Below are 23,990 nucleotides of genomic sequence, written 5' to 3'. Positions count from 1 at the left end.
TCCCTGAGTCCCTCTGTGCAGCTGACTGATGATCGAAGACATCTTGGTAGTTCCTGAACACTGCTTCCAACTAGCACCTCACCTCTGACTGATTCACCTATCGATCTGCTGATACTCCCCCCACTGGACACATGGGACATGTCCCTGTGAGAGATCGTTGAGTCTACACCGATATGGGTTGTCCCTGGCAGGAGCAACGTGCTCAAGATTGCCATCTTTACTTCGTTCATTCGAGTGGTTGTCCGGAACTGAAAGATTGACGCATATGCTGTGCGCTCATTTATTCGGTTTGGAAACTTGGGCCGGCTCTTGCATTTGGCATGTACTAAAGAAATAACTGAAACTTTAGAACATGTGCATTGAGCATCGTCTACTGTTTCCCACACCACATGCAACTTGTTTTTGGACCGAAGAATCTGGTGTTCAATAGAAGAATCAGATCTTGGGCCATATCGCTCAGTTCTCCATTTGACTAAGATAATAGAATACGTTTAGCTACTTAACTATGTATAAGCTTAACTGCATGTGCCTGGTGTAGGAATAGCAACTGTTTAGCAGAAGCATTTAATCGCACTGTGAAGTCAAACCCTGCAGCATGGTTTGTGACCGACAAAATCCTTGCCAAACTGCACTATCAACTCTAGCTCTAGCTGCGCACCTACAAAGAATGCAGCGGTGAACCAAAACTCTCATGGCGGCAGGGCAGAGTATTGTGCCAGTCCACAACGCACAAGGCACAACACGTGGCTCCTCTTCTTGGCCTCGTCCACCCAACAAAAAACGTCCTAGCGTCATCGCCGTGTCGGTGGGAGGGAAAGCCGCGGAAAGGAGGTGGTGATGGCTCTGAGTTGCAGAGCAGAATGAGTAAGCGGGGCCATGGGCTTCTCCGCCTATTGGGCTTGTTGCCTGTTGGGCTGAAGAGGTGTTCCTGTGTCTTCAACCTTCGAGCTGCTGAAGGGTTATCATGCAGGCTAGGCTCCTGTGAAAGTCTCTAGTTATAATTTCTAATATTTACCCTTTTTTAGTGTGATACGTGTTTAGTTGGAATCTAGTCTTTAGATTTATGAACTCTTATATAATCCTTTCTTGACTTCGTAAAGCTATAGTTTATAATAAACTTCTAATCAAATTATACGATATATAATATTTTATTAAAAATGTATAGTCGTAATTAAATTAATAGCTTATAAGATTTATTTTCATAAAGTATTAACATAAAGTATTGTTACTGCACCTCGCTGATCGGCCTCGCCGTCCAATACATCAACGCCCCCGGAGCGACCGTGGTGGAGGCGGGGCTGCCACGGCAGCGGCATCCGTGCACGCGACGCGAGCACGGCGACCTACCTCGCCATCGGCATGCCGACAGGGTACAGAGAGTTTCGCTACGTGCTCCAGTCTGAAGCAACAACAGAGAGCTAATGATTTGCACAATCCATAGACATCCTGTGCCTTTTGGGTTCTGAAACTCTGATAGCCTGTTATCAGCACCCGGGACGTTTACTGTCTATATTGCAGCTACGATTGGCGAAGCTGGAAGACGCACGGCTGAGCTTTTTACCCTAGGCAAGGGCAACTGCCGTGCACCGTTCGTGCTCATCCTGTGAATCTGTGGTCCTGTTGCTGTCTGCGTAGTACGTCGTACTGTGTACGTACTTGGATGCCGACAGGGAACAGCCAAATCCAGGCGATAATTGCCCGCAAGCGGCAAGAGCCTGCGCTGCACGTCTGCGCCTGCGAATTGCATTGCATTGCCCGGCGGCCTGTGGGTTTAGGGTTTGTGCGTACGGAGCAGCCATTAGTGGGCAGCGTGGGCCTCGCGCATTCACCCGTCGGGCGTCGGCGGGGCTGGGGCAGGCCGGCCGGGCCCGAGTGACGGAGCGAGGACACGGCAGGTCGTCACCTGTGAGCTGGGCCTGAGATGACGCCGAGGCTCGCTGCTCCGACGCGGTTTGTTGTGTTCAGAGGAGCGTGGGCCGCCGGCGCACCTGCACAGTCGCACGCACAGATTCCTGAGTGTCTGACTCTGAAAAGATGCTAGTACACAGCGTCAAATCAAAAAAGGGCCATCGGGGCTACAGCTACTCTACTCTACTCTATCCAGACCAGAAGTAGGGGTCGCCCCTCGCCGCTGAGTCGGAGGCATCATCGAGATCGGCGCGCGGCGGTGAATGCTCCGAAACGGAATAGAAGCCCGCAGACGGGACGAGGCATCGGCGCAAGAGCCGGGCCGATGTCGCGGGACTCGGTCCCCGTGGGGGAACCACCACCGCGCGCCGCGAGCCCGGTGGGTCGTGGACGCGGAGCAGCGGAACCCGACCGTCACGGCGCCAGCCAGCTGGGGCCGCCCACCACAGACATGGTCGCACTGCCACTCGCATCGCAGAACGCAGATGGGCAGGTGAGGGCGGACCCGGACCCGCGCCGCATATGGCGCGGCAGAAGCGGAGGGGGGGGGGGGGGGGGGGGGGGGGGGGAGTGGTGGTCCGGGCCTCCGCGCGCCTGGAGCCGGCCGGATGCGAGACAGGTTGCCTTATTGGGACGGTGGTGGTGGTGGTGCGCGGTGGACCCTGGTGGAGAGGCCTCGCGCAAAGTCCATCGCTGTTTTTTTCTTTTTTGTTTCTGAAAAGGACTGGCGGTATAAAAGATGAGATGCACTCCCGATCTAGGATTCGCTCTGAAAGGCCCCGCGCGAAAGCACGGTGTTTAGCTTTCACCTCTCAGCGTATCATCATCCATCGCTAAGTCCCACTCGAGTTAACTTTGTTTTTTTTTCCATTGGGTTCTAAATAACTAGTGCATGCATGCCGTCAATGCACCGGGGTAGGCTAACCGTGATCATTGACTGCACTAGCCTAGCCCCCCGGCTGAGCCCATGCATATTGTCCCACGCTTTGCAGGACAGAGATTTCGACGAGCAATAGCATAACCAAAGTCGCGCCACCGGCTCGCTGCTTTCACTGTGGAAGTGGAAATAAAGCCGCGCGCCTCCATCGTCGTCCTCCCTCTTTTTAACGTGTGGGTCTCGACCTTCTCTTTAATCTTGGCAGCCCCCCCCCCAAAAAAACGTACCATTTTTTTCCCCCGCGAAAGAGCAAATCCTGACACCAACACCGACGCGTCGGCCACTATACTCAGGTTCAGGCGCGGCGTAGTCAAGTATGAACGTAACCGACCGAACGCGTTCCGGTGGCAGGCGGCGGGTCTACGGATCAATGGCAGGCGCGGCGCGGCGCGTTGGGCAGGGCGTTCCGTGCGCCTGCCTGCCGGCGTAGAATTTCACGTACGCGCGCGTCGTACGCTGGCTGCCAGACTGCCACGCCAAGGAAGCCAGCCGGTGGGTAGTAGTACCAGCGGCACGGACGAGGCGCGGCAGGTCTGGCTTGACACCGACGCTCACGCACGCCGTCCGTAACCCACGCACACGCTGCTGTTGCCTGTTGGAGTTGGACGCGCGCGGATCCCGACGCGCGCGCAGCGCAGGACATGCGTGCGCGCGTGCAGGCCGTACGTTCCGGACCGGGCGGGCGGGCGGGCGGGCGCAGATGATGGCCGACGGCGCGCGGCGCGGGAGAGAGATAGAGAGAGGCAGAGAGGCCGGGGAGATCTCCTGACCTGGCGCCCCTTCCGCTTTCCTGTCTCGTCCTTAAAAGGCCCCTGAAATATTCCGAGGCCAAGGGCAGGCAGCTCAGGCGCTCAGCTAGCTAGCAAGCAGCAGCAGCACCTCTCAAACCTTTCTTTCTGCCTCCCCCCGTCTCTTTCGTTCGCTGCCAGACATTCTAGCCCTCTCGAGTAGCTAGCTCGAGCGGTGCATGCATCTGTAGCTACCTAGCCGACATGGGCAAAGATGAGGAGGGCGCGCGTGCGCTGCTTCGTGCCCTCTCTGGTGTTGGCGAGAGGCCGGCCCAGCAGGCGCGCCTTCCGCGCATGGCGGGACAGAGACGACCAAGGAACGGAGGTGGCGGTGATCGTCCAATCCGAGGCTGAAGGAGCTAGCTAACTGGTGGTGTGGTGGTGGTGCTGGTGTGTGTAGGGTCTAACTCGATCGGCGATTTCGGCGGCGGCATACATGGGAAAGCCAGGCATTTTTCTCGCAGTCCAACAAGTACCCTTTCCGTTAGCTTTCCTCTCCATGCATATTGCAGCATTGCACGGTACGGTGGTGGTGGTTAATCAACAGCTAGTCTTAGTTTGAATGAATCCATCGTCGATCTAAGAACACTACTGTGTTTTTTTGTTTTTGGCATTGTTCTCTTATCCCTCTTTAATTTGGGATCCTTTATTATTAGGCGTAGTAATAATAAGTTGAAGGAGCTACTGCTAGGTTCTTTTTGTAGACCCAAAATATATAGTGGGGGCCTGGGGTGTATGTTGTATATCTGCATTTTGCTCGATCGAGGTGCGATGATACGACTTGCTGCTAAATCAAAGGTTTCTCTTCGTGTTCTCTCTCTGTCCTTTTTGTAAGATTATTCCAACAAGTAGTAATGCATATGTTGTCGAGAAGGAGAATCTAGCACCGATCCATGGAATGGACATTTGTTGACGTGTCATGTTTCTGCTACCTGCTGCTTCTCGAGAGTTAGGCTTCAATTCGGCTGCCTGTTCCGTCAGCGCTCCAGCTGACCAGCTGCAACGTTTTCACTGTAGCTGTAGCTGCAGTGTGTAATGCCTTGCATTGTCCACCAGCGGCTCTTATTGCGAAACCAAAAGCAGCCGAACGCTTTAGAGTCCAACGGTGTAATTTCGATGTTGTACTTGTGTCTGGCAGTCTGGCTGATGAATCCGGGGGCCGTGGCTCTGTACATGTTGTTACACAGAGTTCTACATGGAGATGGAGTTACAGGTCCGATCAAAGTTCCGGTTTGTGTAGCACGTACTGATCGATGCAGCAGTTTCTTAAGTACCAGCAGTAGGCCTGCCTGCCTGCCTGCGTGCACACGTACTGTGCGTTTAATCTAGACTAGAAGAGGATGTACGTACAGAGAAAGTTCCGATAAGATTTTGCCGTGCCTTTCGCAGATAGATGCTCTGGAGTCGATCTGCACCGCCTTGTCCCTGGAAATAAAGGGCCATATCAATGGAGCTAGCGAATAGCCAAGGACGATAACGGGTGCTGGTACCAATTGTTAAATCATTTCTGCGTCATTGTTCTTTCCCATAGTAGTTAGTACGTCCTAGCTAGATGCCTTAAGCGTGCACCCTTCGCTCTTGTTGACTACAGTATCTCCCAGCCAGTACCAGGTACTCCGTACAATCACTAACTAACACAGTGTTCAGTTAGGAAGGGATCGTCGACCTTGTGAGATTAGGTGTGACAGGTGTTGAGGATTACAAGTGCCAGTTCTTCACCTAATTCTATATATCTCGCTTTGTTAACCCATATATAGCCGTCTTCAAGTTGATTATGGAGCTTGTGAGATTAGGTGTGACAGGTGTTGAGAATATATGGTCCATCATCTCTGCAGTTAAGTTTCTTCAATTTGACAGCTAGCTTTGCACAGCAGACGTGCAGAATCATCTCTCTGCCTCGCGCTCCTTCTGAATAATTTCACATGAATCACAGCTACAAGTAGTAGAAACGGATTTTCGAGAATTTTTTTTCACCCTTTTAAAAAGTTTAGTTACTATGGGCACGAGTTCATTCTATTTAAAATTTAATCAATGCACATCGTCATATATGTACATTCTGAACATGTGTGTACAGACACGGTAGATAAGATACGAAAGGCCGGCACCGCTGATGTACTTGGTACTCCTACGTACGTTTACGTACTGCACCGGGTACGCACGGCCTCGGGATCCGTTCTATTTTCCGTGATCGCACGTGTGGTGCCGTGAAATTAGTAACGCTGCTGCCCGCATCATGCGTCGCCACCCGCGGCATCACGGAAGATGGGTCATTATGGTGGCGTTGCTAGTAATCAAAGGTTTGCATATGCGCTTCTCATCAGTGCCGTACTGGGTAGTCGAGTATTCTAATCCGCTTCGGTTTGGTTACCTAATCCGATGGCCGTGCGGTCAGCCTTCCTTGAGCTGCTGGTTTTGACTTTGGTGGCACCGATGCCATGAGAATCGGTGTCCGAGACTCAAGCGGCGCCAGCTTTGACGCTAGTAGCGTGACTACGATTTGGATGGTCTACAGTTTTGGGAATCAGTGTGGGTGTATGCGTGCATATATACATGTTTGCAAGCATCAGCTGCTTCTTTTTTTTCTTTCTCAAGGGGGAGATTTTTTTAAATATTATTTTTGATGATTAATTGTAAATCTAGTTGTTTTGAATGAATTTAAATTTAGTATACTAACGGTCGCTCGATAGCCGATAGTATACTCTCCGCGTTGAAAGCATTGCTGTACATCTCCACCAATTTGACAAAAAACATTCGTGTTTTATTTATTCTTTCCAATGACTTTACAGTATATAAGGCAACAAATCGAAACATAAAATGAATCAAAATCCAAGGAAAAAAAATTGATAGTGGACTGGAGATAATTCCAACCAAATAACGCACACCTGTCTACTGCGGGGAAAAGAAATTCTGTCACTCCAGTTGCAGGTTATTCTTCTATGTTTTCTGACCATCACACAAAGCAACCAGGAAGGTTGTTGCCAAAAAAGAAAAAGCAACCAGGAAGGCCACGTGCATCTCAAGCGGAGAGGATTTGATCACAAAGCAAGGCCTGCCTTCCGATATGAGAACCTGATAGACCTGTGCACTGTGGTGCCCATTACAGCAGCGGTTTTCTCAGGCTTCTCAGCGTCGACTGTCACCGCAATTGGTTTGGAGTCAGCTACTTTCTGTTCCATGGTGCTTTCCGAAAAAAATTCAAGCCCCTAGAATGTGCACAGGAGATTCGGCATCAACAATTTCATAACAAATGGAAGGAGGACAAGGAATTGGAAGAGAAAAAGAGAGAAGGGAAGTGGGGTTACCTTCACTGGCTTGTTTTCAGGTTGAGCTGAATGTGAGAGCTTCAGCTTCTCACTGGTTTCCTGTGCAATGAAGAACAGTGAAGAATCGTCAAAATAAAAGAACAACAAACACATCCTGGGAAGATACATGTATTCTTACACAATGTTTCTGCTTGACTCTATCTTGCCAAGCCTGTTTATTTGCTAAAAAATGCTTTATCATGCAGAATACTCAATAATCTGATCACCTGGAAAAACCTGGTGTTTATTCCATCTTTTAAACCGCCTGCTACTTGGCAGAGATACCAGATACCAGTATTAGCCACGTCCTGTTCAGTATACACAGGAAGTTAGGATAAGGGGAATTAAAGGATGGCATGGATAATTAATACTCACGAGTCAAACTACCTGTTTGTTCTCAAGTAACTCGATCTTTCCCTCCTGATAACAAGGAAAAGAAAGGTTAAGATGTATAATTTTGACAGCAGTTCAAGAACAAGTTTAAGAGAATGCTCAAACTCACCAATCCAGCAACCATTTTCTGAATTGATTCGACATCAAATCCAATTTGAGACAGGTCATCTTTAACATCATTGACCTTCACATATAGAACAAAATTGTATGAATACATTGAAACAAGGATAACTAAAATATAGTTTATAGCTTTAGAGCTTATAAGTGTAAGGTATGGTTGAAAAGCTATTGCATATCATTAGGAAGAACATAAAAGGTCCTTGGTGCTCTAAGTGAAGACAAAGAAACGAGCTATCAACATATCAGTGTCACATATATGGGAATGCTAGTATGTTAATGATATACACTGGTCTGTCCACTGGCGGATAGCTAATTTAATACAAAAAGACATGTATATTTGGCTTGAGGTGCACTTTCAGCCAGCGAGGCAGCCCAGGCCATGGCCCACGGTACCTGGGTGGTGGGTCCGCCACTGGGTTTATCAAAAGGCTATTAGCCCATTGTGATCACATAATTTAATACAAAATAATATGAACTTGCTAATGCTTGTGAACTTCTGTTGTTTGCAGTCTATCTCAAGTGCTACTTGTTCGTTAGTACAGGCTCCATCTTTTTTTAAAAAAAAAAATAGTTTGGAGTAGATACCTAAGAAATTCTTGCATAGATTCTAGATGAACAACTTTATTGAAACAATTATGCAGCAATAGACATAAATAAGCGTGAAACCACTTATGCTAATTTGACAGGATTGTACATGGACTTGGTGCTGATGAAATGCAGGCATATAGGGTGCTCGTGGTTTTTCCCTTACAGATACAAGTCATTATAATTTTGTTGTTTTCAAAGCACATCATTACTATTCAAGAAACTATGCCAGTGCCATCATATACCTCTGCGGCGTCTTTGGGCCCATGTGCAGGTGTACGGAAAATTTTGAATTTTCGTATGGACCAAAATACACCTCCCACTCTTCGGCCCGCTTCGCCCAGCCGGTGCGGGTCTACCAGCGCCAGCCCCCGGTGCCCACGTCGCCGGCCGCAGGACCGCCACCGCCGGTCCCTCCAGCACGCTTCGCCCAGCCGGTGCGCGTCTACCAGCGCCGGCTACCGCCGCCGGGGTTCGCACCTCCACCGGCGCCATCCCCACTGGTGACCTCACCTCCAGCGGCACCTCCGGTGGCCCAGTCCCCGCCAGGGACCCCGACACCTCCGCTGCAGCCACCAGCGGCACGTGTCGAGACGCCGGTGTACCACCCACTGCTCCACCGCGACCCGCGGCACGTCCACCCGATGGTGACGCGGCACGCGGCTGGTACCCTGCCGCCCCGAGTCCTGGCAGCCACGACTTAAGACTCGCAGGTTTCTCCGGTACCCTCCTCCGTCCGCACCGCCCTGCTGGACCCCCACTGGCGTCGGGCGATGGAGGAGGAGTACGCGGCGCTCGTCGCCAACCAGACGTGGGATCTGGTACCCCCGCCCGGCACCAACGTCGTCACCGGCAAGTGGATCTGGACGCACAAGCGGCGGGCCGATGGTACCTTGGAGCGGTACAAGGCTCGCTGGGTTCTTCGGGGCTTCACTTAGCGCCCCGGAGTTGACTACGATGAGACCTTCAGCCCGGTTGTGAAGCCGCCCACCGTCCGCACGGTGCTCTCGCTGGCCCTCGCTCGCTCCTGGCCAGTTCACCAGCTCGACGTCAAGAACGCCTTCCTGCACGGCGCCCTCACCGAGACCGTCTACTGCTGTCAGCCGGCGGGGTTCGTGGACTCCTCTCGCCCTGACATGGTCTGCCGGCTCAACAGGTCCCTCTACGACCTCAAGCAGGCCCCCCGGGTGTGGCACTCCAGACTGGCTACGTTCCTGTTGACACTAGGCTTCGTGGAGGCCAAGTCAGACACGTCTCTGTTCGTCCACCATCATGGAGCAGAGACTGCCTACTTGCTTCTCTACGTGGATGACATTGTCCTCACCGCCTCCAGTCCGTCACTTCTTCGCCGCCTCGTCGACGCCCTTCAGCGGGAGTTTCCGGTCAAGGATCTAGGCGTGCTTCACCATTTCCTGGGGGTCACTGCTGAGCCTCGCACCTCCGGACTCCTCCTTCACCAGCGACAGCACACTCTTGACATTCTGGAGCGGGCCCAGATGAGTGACTGCAAGCCCTGCTCCACCCCAGTCGACACGCAGGCCAAGCTCTCTGAGGCCACGGGTGACTCAGTTGTGGACCCTACCGGCTACAGGAGTCTTGCTGGTGCCCTTCAGTACCTCACCTTCACTAGGCCGGACATCTCCTACGCCACGCAACAGGTCTGTCTCCATATGCACGATCCCCGGGAGCCCCACCTCGCGGCTCTCAAGCGCCTCCTCCGCTACCTCCGGGGCACCGTTGACTACGGGCTGGTTCTTCACCGGTCTACATCCTCCGAGCTGGTCGTCTACACCGACGCTGACTGGGCTGGGTGCCCAGACACTCGACGCTCCACCTCCGGCTACGCCGTCTTCTTAGGCGGCAACCTGGTGTCCTGGTCGTCGAAGCGCCAGCCGGTCGTTTCCCGCTCGAGTGCCGAGGCGGAGTACCGTGCCGTGGCCAACGGCGTGGCGGAGGTTGCCTGGCTCCGACAGCTCCTCGCTGAGCTTCACAGTCCCCTCTCCAGGAGCACGTTGGTCTACTGCGACAACGTCAGCGCGGTCTACCTCTCCACCAACCCAGTGCAGCACCAGCGGACCAAGCATGTCGAGATCGATCTCCACTTCGTCCACGATTATGTCACCGCCGATGCTATTCGGGTCCTCCACGTCCCGACCACCTCCCAGTTTGCCGACATCTTCACCAAGGGTCTTCCGTCCTCGACCTTCGCCGAGTTTCGCTCCAGCCTCAACATCAGTAGTGGCTAGTTGCGGCTGTGGGGGGATCCTATGGTGTAATGTACGTCTTCCTTTTTCAGTCCAGTCTGTGAACTCCGCTGCGACGGAAGTTCAGACTGCGGGGGTTGGGGTTGGGGGTGGGGGTGTTAAGAGTATATTGTAGGCCCATGTGGCTAGGCCCATGTGGGCCATGTATAACACTATATAGGTACCCATTAGGGTTAGCCCTAAGCATAAATTATCACTGTAACATATGCATATACGGTTTGCGTAAATAAATAAACAACGATTAGTAAATGAGCTAGTTGTACAATGTACACTTGGGCGTGGTGCCGGCATATGCACCGTTCCAGTGCTGTCACTCTGGGGTTGCAGGCCGCACTGCACGCGGACCATGCCGATCAACAGACGGATGAAGACGAGGCAGAGGCAGCCTGCCTACCTGAACACATACCATTGCTTCTCCGTTCACCAGCCTACTGTAGCCTCGTTCCATCTACTCCCTCTTGTCTTGTACGTCCTCGCTTTACTAGCGCATGGGCCTCTCGTCTCCCAGTTTTGACTCTCCTCTATCCCAGAAGCTTTCAGTTTTGTTTGCATGCAGTTGCTGTCATCAAAAAGTTGTGGCGGCCATCATCTTGCCGCCTGAGGACAAATCCCCTTCCTCTATCTTTTTTTCCATGCATGCAACCGACCGTGGCAGGCAGCCAGATCTCGGCGCCATGGATCTCGGGGCTGAGGTCTTGCCACGTAGCCGCCATCGCAGCACTTCTCGACCGTACCTCGGCTCCAAGACGTGTTACCTCGGCGCCGTGGCCTATGGCGCCGAGCAAAGGGTGTAAAAACGACATTAAGTCGTCCAAGGGGCCAAACATGTTTTTTTTTCAAAAAAGGGACTAAATTGCAAAAAAAATTGGTCGGTTGCACCGCCTATGCTCATGTTGATAATGGAAAATTAGAGCCTAGAGCAGCAAAGTGTGTGTTTTTGGGTAATGGTTCAGGGGCAAAAGGATACAAATTGTGGAACCCTGAAACCAAGAAGGCCATGTTGAGTAGAAGTGTTGTTCTCAAAGAATCTAAAATGTACTATGCTAACCGTTCATCTAATGTTCAACCGTCGTTTCTAGATAAAGTAAGTTTGCAGGTGGAGAACTTAAATGAGGATGACAGTATGTTTTAGGATGCTGCTATTCCAGATCCACAGGTTCGTGATATTTCACCCATTATTGATGATTCTTTGTCTACTGAGCATTCTTCTCCTGTTGTGCAGCAACCACAACAGTCTGTTGTAGTTGGAAGGGCCAAAAGAGATATTAGGCCTCCAAAGAGATTGGTTGAAGAATGCAACATTGCTTTTGCTCTGAGTTATGCAGAGGATATTGATTGCAGTGCAGAGCCTTGAAGCAATGGTTTCCAATGGTCGTGGCAAATGGGTGTTCGCTATGCAAGAGGAGATTTAGTCACTTGAGAAAAATGGTACATGGGACATTGTTCGCTTGCCTAAAGAAAAGAAGACCGTCCGCTGCAAATGGATCTTCAAAAGAAAGGAGGATTCATCTCCAAGTGAACCTCCAAGGTTTAAGGCAAGGTTAGTTGCAAAAGGTTCTAGTCAAATACCATGAATTGATTATAATGATGTTTTCTCTCTAGTTGTAAAGCATAGTTCTATTTATACTTTCTTGAGTATTGTTGCTATGCAAGATCTTGAGCTTGAACAGTTAGATGTGAAGACTGCTTTCTTACATGGAGAGTTGAAGGAAGAAATTTATATGTATCAGCCTAAGGGTTTTATGATTCCTGGTAAGGAGAATTTTGTTTGCAAATTGAAGAAGTCCCTTTATGGTTTGAAGTAGTCTCCGAAGCAGTGGTACAAGAGGTTTGATTCATTTATGATTTCTAATGGCTTTAAAAGGTCTCAATATGATAGTTGTGTCTGTATTAAATTTGTTAATGATTCACCTATCTATTTGTTGTTATATGTTGATGACATGTTGATTGCCGCCAAGAGCAAGAAGGAGATCGCTACCTTAAAGGCACAGTTAAATAGCGAGTTTGAGATAGACCCGGGAGCCGCTAGAAAGATTCTTGGCATGGAGATTGGGAGAGACAGGAAATTTGGTTTGTTATTCCTCAGTCAGCACGGTTATATTCAGAAGGTTCTGCGACGTTTCAATATGCATGATTCCAATCCAGTAAGTACTCCCATTGCTCCTCACTTCAAGTTGTCATCTGCTCAATGTCCAACCAAAGTTGAAGATTTAAAGTATATGTCAAAAGTGCCTTATTCTAGTGTTGTTGGTTCTTTGATGTATGTTATGGTTTGCTCACGTCCTGATTTGTCATATGCTATGAGTTTGGTTACCAGATACATGGCTAATCCTGGTAGAACACATTGGGAAGCGGTTAAGTGGATTTTCATGTATTTGTGTTGTACGTCTAATGCTTGTTTGCAGATTGGCAATGTCAAAGAGGGACTTGTTGGATATGTTGATTCAGATTATGGAGTGTATTTGGACAAGAGAAGATCATTGACAAGTTATGTATTCACAATTGGTGGATGTGCAGTCAGTTGGAGGGCTTGTCTACAACCCATAGTTGCTTTGTCTAGTACAGAGGTAGAGTATGTTGTAGCTTGTGATGCTAGCAAAGAGGCCGTTTGGTTGAAAGGTCTATATGTTGAGTTTTGTGGAGATACATCTTGTATTACATTGTTCTGTGACAGTCAGAGTGCTATTTGTCTCACAAAGGATCAAATGTTTCATGAGAGGACAAAGCACATTGATATTAAGTACCATTATATCCGGGAAATAATTGCAGAAGGTAAATTGAGGATATGCAAGATCAGTACACATTTCAATCCAACTGATATGATGACTAAACCTATTCCTAGAGCTAAGTTTGAGCTTTGCTCGAACTTAGTTGGTATAATTGCTTAGCCCTAGTGGCTATGTTGGCACCAAAACTTTATTCCTTCTATTATTCAGAAAGTTGTCTACAAGTTATGGCTACAAGATGAAATTTGACTCAAGGTGGAGATTGTTGAGTTTGTGATACAAATTCTGCATATGGAGACCGCGTTAGCGAGCGGAGGGGAAGCCCGCCCATCGGCAAGCAGCCCTGCACGCCAGGGGGTGCGAGGGGCGGAGTCCCCACGGTATATATTGGTGATACTAATTAGGGTTCGCACTTTTGCAGTGCGTCATTAGTTTTACTCCTCTTGTAACCGCCGAACAAGGACGACGTTTTGTAAACACTCCACATATAGTGAAGGTTTCGCCTAGCCGGTGCTCGTGGTTTTTCCCTTCGCATTGAAGGGTTTTCCACATAAATCTGTGTGTCGTGCTCTGTGGTTTGTTGGTTGATCTACTTCGTTTTGTCTGTCGATTCTGCTAACAAGACTAACAAGTAGGCCCCATGTGTCAGTGAGAGAGAAGAGAAAGGGGGCAACGGGCAACCTTGTCCACACGGATATATGATACCCTCCATACGCATGACAGGGGTCTCAAGTCGTCTCCAGACATACATAATGGTGTATCTCAAAATATGCAGAGTTCCAAGGCAGTAGCATAGTTTCTTGAATAGTAATGGTGCTCTTCAAAAACTGCAAAATTATAATGGCACATATCTAACTAAACCTATTAAAAAGGATGAACATCGATGCTCAGGCACATGACACAACAGCCTTTTAGGATGCCCATGTGGGTATCAAGCAAAGGTCATAATATTACTGCCCATGAGGCAGGGGTGACATAGTTAAAATGAACGAACCTCATTTCTAATAGCTTTGGAGACCTCTACTTGTTCATCCATTTTGCCATCCAAATTCTCAAGCCGTTGAGTTAGATGTCTTTTTGTTGCCTGAAATTAGTTGCGCTTATACAGATGACAGATGCTGAAGTAAATTGAAATGATGTTGGGAACAGAGCATACAGCTAGTGCTGATGAAACTTGCTCCAACTGCTTTGACATGCTCTGAACAGCATTTGCCATGTTGTGTTTTGTGACAAACATGACATCTGAGAGAGACAACCCCTGCATGATGTTATTAACATGTAAGAAAGCCTATTCAGATGAGTGAAATGGTCATGCTGACTGCGACATGTTACTAAATGAAAAAATATATATATTTCAACTTGGCGTTGTCATTATGATTTGAAACATCTGATGGTATTGCCTCTAAGTCTAGTGGATCAGAAAAACAATATTATTAGAACCAAAGTGCCCATCAACTGTCAACTCTAAAACATGAGACTTGATTGGATATTCCATAGCCAACCAGGAAGATGTTATTATAGAATTAATCTAGAGGATTTATGCATGGTGTCCACATCGATGAGTACTAACTATTCAGTTACTATTACTAATGTCCAATTACATGTCCACATGGATGAGTACCACTTTTACACCTGCATTCACATAAGAGTACAAGACTCTACTGGAACTGAATGTGGTAGCATCAGTGAGAAACGATGAACTTCCTTATCTATAACAAATATCATAGTTTTTAGTACTCAGACAACAAAACAGATCAGAATAGCTAAACTAAAAAAAATATGCATGTTTTTTTACTTTCTTTTATTCATTTACTAACTCAATAAATGTTAACTTGAAGCTAAAAAACACAGACAACTAGTGGACAAAAGGAGTAGAGAATAAAGAAAATTCACAATCAACTAATCAAGGACATAGATTTTGCATTTTACCTTCCACCACATGTAGCAATAACCCATTGCTCCAACTGCTGCTGCTGGCAGTATGTAGGATGATAAACTGCCTGAGAAGGAACAAGCAAATAACTGGTAAAATAATATAAAACCCGAATACACCAATAGCATTTACCCACTTTATAGTAAACTCTACAAGCTAAGAATCAACATGTATGCAATTCCATAATAATCGGGCATCATCTATCACTCATTGCTAACTTCAGCACTGAACATGATTTCAAGAGTTTTTAGCAGAACTACTATGCGGGTGATCTCCTTTCAGATGTAGATGGTTTAGAAGTGTACATAAGCTTGCAGGGGCTTAAGGAACTGTTTATTTAATCTTCTGTGAGCACGAACATCCATAGAAGAACTATCTGAACTGAAGCTAAAGATTTGCATGAAATGGTAATTTGTACACATTAAGTGCATCATGCAAACAGAACGAGTACACAGTGAAACGATACAGACCTCCCGAGTCAGATTTGCCATTCAGTATGGTAATGGGCTTTGACAATGTCAAATCTCTGACTTCTTGCGCTAAATTCCGAATCTAATATCAAGCACGAGCATGCAAAGTTAAGTAGAAATGAATAATTTTACCGAGATGGAAAGAAGCAAGAGAAACTTCTAAGCAGATGCTGACACTGAGATAGTGAGATGTAAGATGTATTCCATATGAGGAAGAGCATACCTGAGCTTGAATAAGTGCAATGTCATAGGGACCCGAAGAAGTTCCTTGATTTACACCCTTCATAATCTCCTAGAAACACAAAAGGTACATCATTGCCTTAAATAAACATTTACTAGGAAGTTTCAGAGCATACCATCAAAATCTGTATGATATGTATCAGGAATCACTAACTAGTGAAGCATAAGTTATGGTACGCAAAACTTCCGAGTGCCAATTGGGCGTTGATGTAATTTTATCACATGGTGTTAATCACATCCACATATAGACAGAATCAACGCTTCTAGTACCCCATCGCCAAGTCATTCAAAAAATATCAGGTATCAGCTATCTGACAACGCTCAACTATCCAAACCGTATGAAAGTGCGTGTAATCAAAATGAACATATTTTTTTCGGGGTTGGGTGTGGGGGGTATACCGACCTGGAGTTCTCCCAACACATCAGATAAGCGGCCATTCCGCAGCAGGATCGAGCCCGTCATCCCTGCGAGGACACCATTTCACCACGTAAGGTGTCGAAACAACAGCCGATTGGGGAAAATAGCATCAAATCCGAGAGAGATTTGATGGGGGCGAGAGGTCGATGGCGGTGATGAGAAGAGGACCTGCACCGACGAGGATGAGGACCTTGGAGGTCGCGACCCCCGTCTGCATCGCCATGCCTCACCGCTCTCGCGCTTCACCGGCACGCCTCTGGATGATTCTAGAAGGGGCGGCGAGTAGAACGAGGAGGAGGAGGCGGTCGGATGTCGGAAGCTTCAGGAACAGGAAGGGGAAAGCTCCCGAGCAACCGAGCGAGAAGGGTGCCTGGACCCGGGACCGGGACCTGAGAATTTCGTGTGTCACAAACAAACAGGGTGAACCAGTTGTGAAATGGGACCACGTGTCAGTGAAGAGGTGAGTAGTAGTATTTGTGAGTTGTGACTCGAGAAATGCCGCTGCGGGCTGCGGCCTAGCCACAGCCACGTCAGCAATGTCGAAAGTCGAAACCAACCCCACTCCACGTCTCCCCCAGGAGAAGCGACCATTCAAAGCCGCCGGGAGCTCGGCGTCACCGCCGCGAGCTCGACACCTCGACACCTCGTGCCGCCGCAGCGCTTGCTTTCGTCCCCCTTACGCCACTCCCACTTGGCCACTTCAGCCACCATCTCCCTGAAGCTAGTGGCTAACCTCCTCACCGCCATGGGCACCCCTCTCCTCATCCCCCTTCTCGTCACCCTCCAGCTGTTCACTACCTCCTCCCCCGCGGTCGCGTCGTCACACATCTCCGCCATCATCTCGCAGTCGGGCCTCGACTTCGCCAAGGACCTGCTCGTATCCCATGCCGTTGCGACCCTCACGCCCATGAACGTGCCGGACATCGAGAGGACCATGAGCATACCCCTCGTGGGCACCGTCCGCATGGCCGCATCCGGGATTGTGCTCCACGGCCTCGCCGTCACCAACTCCACCGTCGCTGTGGGGGACGCGGGTGTTGTCGTGGCCGCCTCGTTGGCCAGCGCGAACCTCACCATGGAGTGGAACTACTCGTATGACGCCTGGATTGTGACCATATCCGACAGCGGGAATGCTTCGGTCCAGGTATAAATGAGGGGAACATATACTGTGCAGTCATATTAGTGCAACCGTGCAATTAAGCAATGATGCATCGATCCAATCAAAATCCAACTATGATTGCTATTTTAGGTGGAACATGGTTAGATGCAAAACAGTCCTGTTTGGTTGATATTCGATATTCCATCAGTTATGTTCCCCAAGGCGTGGCTTGCTGATTGGTGGCTGTTAATTGAATCATAAGATACTGCCCGTTTTTTTAATATACTGAGTAGGAGATATACGCATCTTTTATGCTATTAAGTATAGACTGATCGCGCGACACTTGAATTTTGGAATATCTATTTTCTGTCAGATGTCAGAAGTAGAATCAATTATCTTAGAAGTGGGTGCTAATTCACACCTATTACTATATTTAAAATGGGATTAATATAAACACTCTATTTTTCTCGAAAGCGCAAGAGAGCTGCGCGAAAATATATTAAGAAGAAGTAAAAGGTCCAAAAGGACCCCAAGATACAGATAAGGCCGACCTACGGCGGCCAATAACAAGCATAAATGAAACCATCCATGACAAAAACACTGCTACCAGAACAGCACTACATCTATCTAGCTAACAGGTAGACCTGGGATAGGGGCAGTAAGCAAGGACAGCTTCTTTGCACCAGCCATAACCCAAAGATCAATCTCCAAACCAACACTTCTAATAGCAACAGCAACACTAGGACTCTTATTGTCAAAAACGTAGCCATTGCGATGTTTCCAAAGGGTCCAAACACCAAGAATGACAAGAGAATTAAGACCATTTCTTGCAATCCCAGGAGTCTTGGTGATCAAGTCTTGCCACCAATCCATAAAAACCTCTTCACAGGACTGATGGGCCAAGTGTTGTAGATTTACAAGAAGAAGCAGCTTGAACCAAAATTCTCTAGCAAAAACGCAGCCCAGCAGCATATGATTTAAGGTTTCCTGATCCTGATCACATAATGGACATCTCTCCGGATGATCCATACCTCTTCTTTGCAACCTATCAGCTGTCCACACCTTCTTGTGAGCGACCAACCACATGAAAAATTTAGATTTCGGAGGAGCCCAAGTCTTCCAAATTATATGAAAAGGCTCAAACTCAATTGACCCAATAAAGAAACCCCTATAAGCTTCCTTGGAAGAATATTTTCCATTGGCAGCAAGGCGAAAGAAATGCTTGTCTTCAACATGAGGTCTTAGCTGAACCAAATCTAATAAATCCCACAAGAGGAGATACTCGTTGATAACACCCACTGAAAGGCCCCCTGAATGTCTGAAATCCAGCTGTGATTGGAAAGGGCGTCCAATACTGTTCTCCGATTAGTCCTTTGCTTAGAAATAGTTCTGAATAACCGTGGAGTCAAATCTGCAATTCTATGTCCCGACAGCCACCTATCTGTCCAAAAAAGCGTGGAAGCACCATTACCAATATCAGTTTGCATAGCCATTGAGAAGAAATCTTTTACTTTCTTAGGAACTTGGATGGAAATAGAAGTCCAAGGGCGAGTTGGATCAGTTTTTGCCAACCATAACCAGCGCATTCTAAGTGACCAAGCAAGCTCTTTTAAGCTCGAAATATCAAGGCCACCCAGCTCAATAGGCCTGCAAACAGTCCCCCAGGCCACATGACAGTGTCCACCTCTTGCATCTTTCCGCCCTCTCCATAAAAACCCACGACGAATCTTGTCAATAGCTTTGAGCGCCCAAGCTGGAAGATCCACAGCCATAGCAAGATAAATGACCATCCCTGTGAGAACATACTGGACGTGGATTTTATGACCAGATTTAGTCAATAAATCAGCCTTCCAACCAGCAAGTTTATTTGCAATCTTATCAATGATGGACTAAATCTGATCTCTAGTGACCTTTTTAATAGCTAGCGGTAGACCCAAGTACCGACAAGGAAAATCAGCCACCTCGCAAGGTAGCAAGTCATGAAGCACAGCAAGGTCTTGATCGTCACATCTAATAGGATATACGCTGCTCTTCTGGACATTATTACATAAGCCGGAAGCCTCTCCAAAGAGGTGAAGAATATCCAAAGTAATATTGATATCCAAAGCAGTCGGACGAAGAAATATCACCACATCATCAGCGTATAACGAAATCCGGTGCTGCAAAGTCCGTGGGGCAAGGGGCTGCAGCAGCCCAACTTGTTCAGCTCGGTTAAATAAGAATACCAAAATATCCATGACCAAGATAAACAGAAAAGGGGACAAAGGATCGCCTTGTCTAAGACCACGTCGGTGAATAATAGTCTGTCCAGGCAGTCCGTTAAGTAGCACCTGGGATGAAGAGGTCCATAGCAAACCACTAATAATGTCCCTCAATATCTGACCAAAACCTAAATGTTGCAGAACTTCGAGGAGGAAAGGCCATGCAACAGACTACTCGCTTTCTCCATCAACATAAGCTTTCTCGAATCCTCCTGAAGTTAGATATCTCAAAGGCATTTGTTTCATTTAAACACTCTAGAATCCATGATGCTGCCAAATTTTGTGGTGCTGAAGATACTTTCAAGCTTCAGCTCTCGATGGTTTACGAGTACCTTAAGCAAAGACAAAACAGAGTGTCTGTTACTCCCTCAGTGTGCACATCTCGCTTTCTGAGGAGTGAAACCCTTTCAAATTTGACCAAATACATAGAGAATAATATCAATGTTTGTATCTTCAAATAAATTTATTATGAAAGTATGTTCTAATGTCAATCTAATTATACTTGCTACACTGTGGGGGTGAAAATGGGTTCTAAATTTTACACTAAAATTTAAGAATCAGATCGGATTAGGATCAGTCTCTATTTCTATTCATTTTTGAATTAAAATTAATTTAGTGCCCTAACAAATTGTGAAGAATCATTTGGATCATGATCCATTACCGCCCCTAACTACACATCATAAATATGTTTACTTTTTTATATATACAATATGCTTAGTCAAACTTAAAAATATTTGACCCTTTGAGAAGCGAGATGTACACTTATTTTCGGACGGGGTATGTTTCTACGAAATATGAGATAATATAAAAAACACTCAATACACATCCAGAAGACATTGCACTTAAGGTAGAGTGGAAGCCCCGACCTGACAGCCCGCTACTACCCACCATGCCACAGCCACGGGGAAAGACAGTAATGGCCTTTTTTGTGAGAACACGGCCTCCACAGGGAGGTCTACCATCTTGCTATAAACACATTCTCATGAAATGACATTGCAAATAATAGTTACTTAGTTAGCAGCATAATGTTATACTTAGCTTCAATTCAAGGTGCCAGTCTGTAATCTTTCCTGTAAGATAAAATTTGACAAACATTTCAGCCCAGTGATAGTTTTATGAGTATATAAAAAATGAATTTTATAAGGCACCTAGATACTGACAGTTTTTCGGTAACAAGGTGGTTGTTCAGCAAGGCAAAAGATTTCACTTATGTGTGCTTCTTGAAACCGTAATGTTGAAACAAGTACAAGTAACTAAGTTAACTGGACTCAGAGTTTATGTCATCACTATTCTTAGCACTTTGCCCAGCTGTTCATATGCATCCTGTAACTTCAACTGTATTCTACATGCTAGACACTTTTCACATGTACGTATATGAAGGTACAAGGTGTATTCATAGATACTTTTTGCTAAGGTTGAAGGAATGGAGGTTGGTGTTTCCATGGTCATGAAGAATCAGAATGGATCTATCAAGCTGTCTGTTACAGAATGTAGCTGTTATATGGAGGACTTGGACATAACACTAAATGGGGGAGCATCTTGGTTCTATCAAGTGTATGTGGTTCTCGATTTGTTGTATATGCACAATGTTTTTTTGAAGTGAAGTATATGCACAATGTTGTTGATTCTTTTGAGGGCACACTCAGTAAATTGGATTTTTCTTTGTCAGCAAGAAGTGGGAATCATGCACATATGTTTGCATCTGAACCTCATTTTACTTCCATTTGTTATTACAATAGATACAAAATTCTGTAGAATCTTCTTGAGTACTTCATTTGTTCCTGAAGTGAACCAACCTGATTTATTTTTAAATGAATTTTAGTGCGCATCTTACTTGAATCTGATGAGGACATGTGTGAGATTTTCTTTCTGCTTACTGTTTGTAGGTTTATAGATGGTTTCAGTAATCATATCATATCATCGGTGGAAAATGCAATTAAGAACAAAGTAATGGAAGGTGCACTGAAGCTTGATTCTTTCCTGGGAAACCTCCCAAAGAAAATTGATCTTGATAGTGTTGCTGCAATGAATGTGACTGTTGTTAATGATCCAATATTCAAGAGCTCCTCTGTTGAGTTTGATATAGATGGCTTGTTTATTCCATCTGATGAAACTGCTCCGAGAGACATGCATCTTGGAGATACCCAATTTGCATTACCTCTTGGGAGCTCCTCAAAAATGCTTTGGATTTCATTGGATGAAGATGTCTTCAACTCCGTTTCAGCTCTCTACTTCAAGGTGTGTTGTAATTCATTTGATATAATTCATAAATGAACCTGGTATTTCTTTTGTAATGAGGACAATATTTTCTTAACTGTCAATGTGGAGCTGTGGACTTCGAACTTTACCCTTTTTTTCTTTTTTGAGCAGTAGTTGTTATATTATGATTGATACTACACTTTTGATCGTTCAGGCTGGTTTGCTGCAACGGATGGTGGACAAGATTCCTGATCAGTTTTTTCTGAACACTGCTAGCTGGAGATTTTTGGTTCCTCGATTGTATCGAGAGTTTCCTGACGATAATATGCTACTGAATATCTCTGCAGTTTCGCCTCCCTCTGTGAGAATTAATGTGGGTAGAATTGATGCCACAGTTGACTTAGATATAACGGTTAATGTTTTGGATTTTGGTGAGATAGTTCCAGTTGCATGCTTATCAGTGGTGAGATTCTATCCATCTTTGCTTTAACGACTTAGTTAGGGCACTGAAGCAACAAAGTAATCCATTTGGAGTGGTGTTATGTTGCAGCTTCTTGAATCTGCAATCTGACAGTAGTATTGTTTTATGTTAGTCTCAAGCGTCTCATGCTTTTCACTCAATGAGAATTTTCAGTCAAACTATTTTTTATACATGTTTATGTTTTCCTAATTAAACTGTTCTGTGTGATTATGTTCGACATATTGTCCTTTAATTTTATAGTGAGGTCTTATTAATATTATACTTTTTTGTATCTTCTTGAAAATGCATGCGCTGTTCTGTTTTCCAACATGTACTGTTGTAGTTACCAAAAATGGCCTTTGTTTCTGTAGTCGGTTGATGTTTATGGAGCTGCAGCAGTATCAGAGAATAATCTTGTTGGGAGAGTGGAATTGGACTATTTCTCATTTACCTTAAAGTGGAGCAAAGTTGGCAAACTCCACACCATTCTAGTGCAGGTGGTTCTGCTTAACTATTTTTTCGATTGTTTTTTTTTTGCCTTTTCCTATTCTGTATCCTAGGGGCAGGGCCTTCAATTGCATGTGGCACACCCCTTGGGCACAATTCAATGTTGAGATCACTTAGGCTCTGTTTGTTTACCCTCTAGATTATATAATCCAGCTTAAATAAGTTGAGAGGTAAACAAACAACACACAGATTATTGGGTGGATTATGTAATCTAGATACCTAGATTATAATTATCCATAAGCAGGTCAATAGGTGCTTATATAATCCATAAGCTGGATTATATAATCCTGGAAGGAAACAAACAGGGCCTTACTCATGCAAGTGGGTAAGCATAGGAAATTGCAGATACAATTAATTTTGTCAGTCCAATAGATTATAGATATTGGAGATCACTAACTAATTGAAACACCATAACTTTTTGTAATCCAATAAATACTGTTATAGAGGTTTAGGATGCCATCATAGGCTGCAACCTTTGTAAATTCAAATGCTACGCACTGTAGTTTTGGCAGCATGGAGTATTGTCGTTTAGCTCTATATGAACAAGTATCGTGGCTTGTAGAGTTGCACTTAAATTTCAGGAATGCTCTGGTATCTTGCATTAAGATTCATATGTTGCCTGTCTGATAATAGTATATGAATGTTGTTATGCTTGCAGACTGTGCTGAGGATTTTGCTGAAAAAATTGTTTGTACCATATGTGAACTCGTATCTCAAGCATGGCTTCCGGTTGCCCATCATCAAGGGTTTCTCCGTCACAGATGCATATATCCTCACTTCTTACTCAAGAATGATTGTTAGCTGCGATGTTGCCTTCATTGAGCCAGAGGTTCTGTCTCCTGTCCAAGAGTCCAACACCAACGAAGATTTGTCATATGAGGTTCTGTCTCCTGTCCAAGAGTCCAAGACCAACGAAGAGTTGACCAACGAAGATTTGTCATTTGAGGTTCTGTCCAGTTTACTGCTTGGATCTGCCAAAACATCGCAACCAACAGCGTAAAATTCATGTAAATAGTAAAGCTATTCATCAGTTTATTGCTTTGTAAAATGTGTAAATAACTGTGTATTGTGTGTGTAGTTTTTTTTAAAAAAGTTTACCATGTCCCTACATGAGAGCACCTTTCTTTTTCTTTTTCTTCAGCCTCACGATCAGACTTCTTATTTTGCTTCGCTTCTCTATGAATATAAGATTGGCAGAATTCCTACCAGCACTTAGAAAAAATAAAGTTTAAACTTAACAGGTGATGTGAATGTTGGATGTAAATATATAATGTTGATTTAAAAAAGACTACATGTTTAAAAGATAAGTGTTATAAAAATACATATATTGTTTTGTATTTGAAGTTTGGAACGATGATATACTATGTGATATTAAATGTA

The 23,990-nt window shown here is 46.0% G+C and overlaps 2 protein-coding genes across 2 annotated transcripts; one reads left to right on the top strand and one right to left on the bottom strand.

Annotated features, from left to right (window-relative positions):
• Positions 1-6,372: 6,372 nt before the first annotated feature.
• On the bottom strand, positions 6,373-16,432 carry LOC100192639 (uncharacterized). The gene is made up of 12 exons (NM_001137853.1): positions 16,253-16,432; positions 16,070-16,131; positions 15,650-15,718; positions 15,427-15,508; positions 14,953-15,023; positions 14,180-14,281; positions 14,018-14,107; positions 7,438-7,512; positions 7,323-7,355; positions 7,163-7,243; positions 6,936-6,995; positions 6,373-6,836 (listed from the first exon to the last, which is right to left on the bottom strand). Exons 1-12 carry the CDS (start codon positions 16,305-16,307, stop codon positions 6,669-6,671), a joined length of 948 nt encoding a protein of 315 aa, NP_001131325.1. The 5' UTR covers positions 16,308-16,432; the 3' UTR covers positions 6,373-6,668.
• A 155-nt stretch (positions 16,433-16,587) lies between these two features.
• On the top strand, positions 16,588-23,718 carry LOC100281751 (uncharacterized). Its single transcript, NM_001154671.1, is given in 6 exon segments — positions 16,588-17,228; positions 20,859-20,998; positions 21,331-21,682; positions 21,858-22,106; positions 22,475-22,600; positions 23,269-23,718. Coding segments are annotated over 6 exon segments (1,608 nt in total). The 5' UTR covers positions 16,588-16,829; the 3' UTR covers positions 23,611-23,718.
• The last annotated feature ends 272 nt before the right edge of the window (positions 23,719-23,990 follow it).

The sequence above is a fragment of the Zea mays genome, chromosome 7 (genome assembly GCF_902167145.1).
Source record: "Zea mays cultivar B73 chromosome 7, Zm-B73-REFERENCE-NAM-5.0, whole genome shotgun sequence".
NCBI lineage: Eukaryota > Viridiplantae > Streptophyta > Magnoliopsida > Poales > Poaceae > Zea > Zea mays.
Note: the sequence above shows the minus strand (reverse complement) of the source record. Positions and strands in the feature narration are given on the sequence as shown.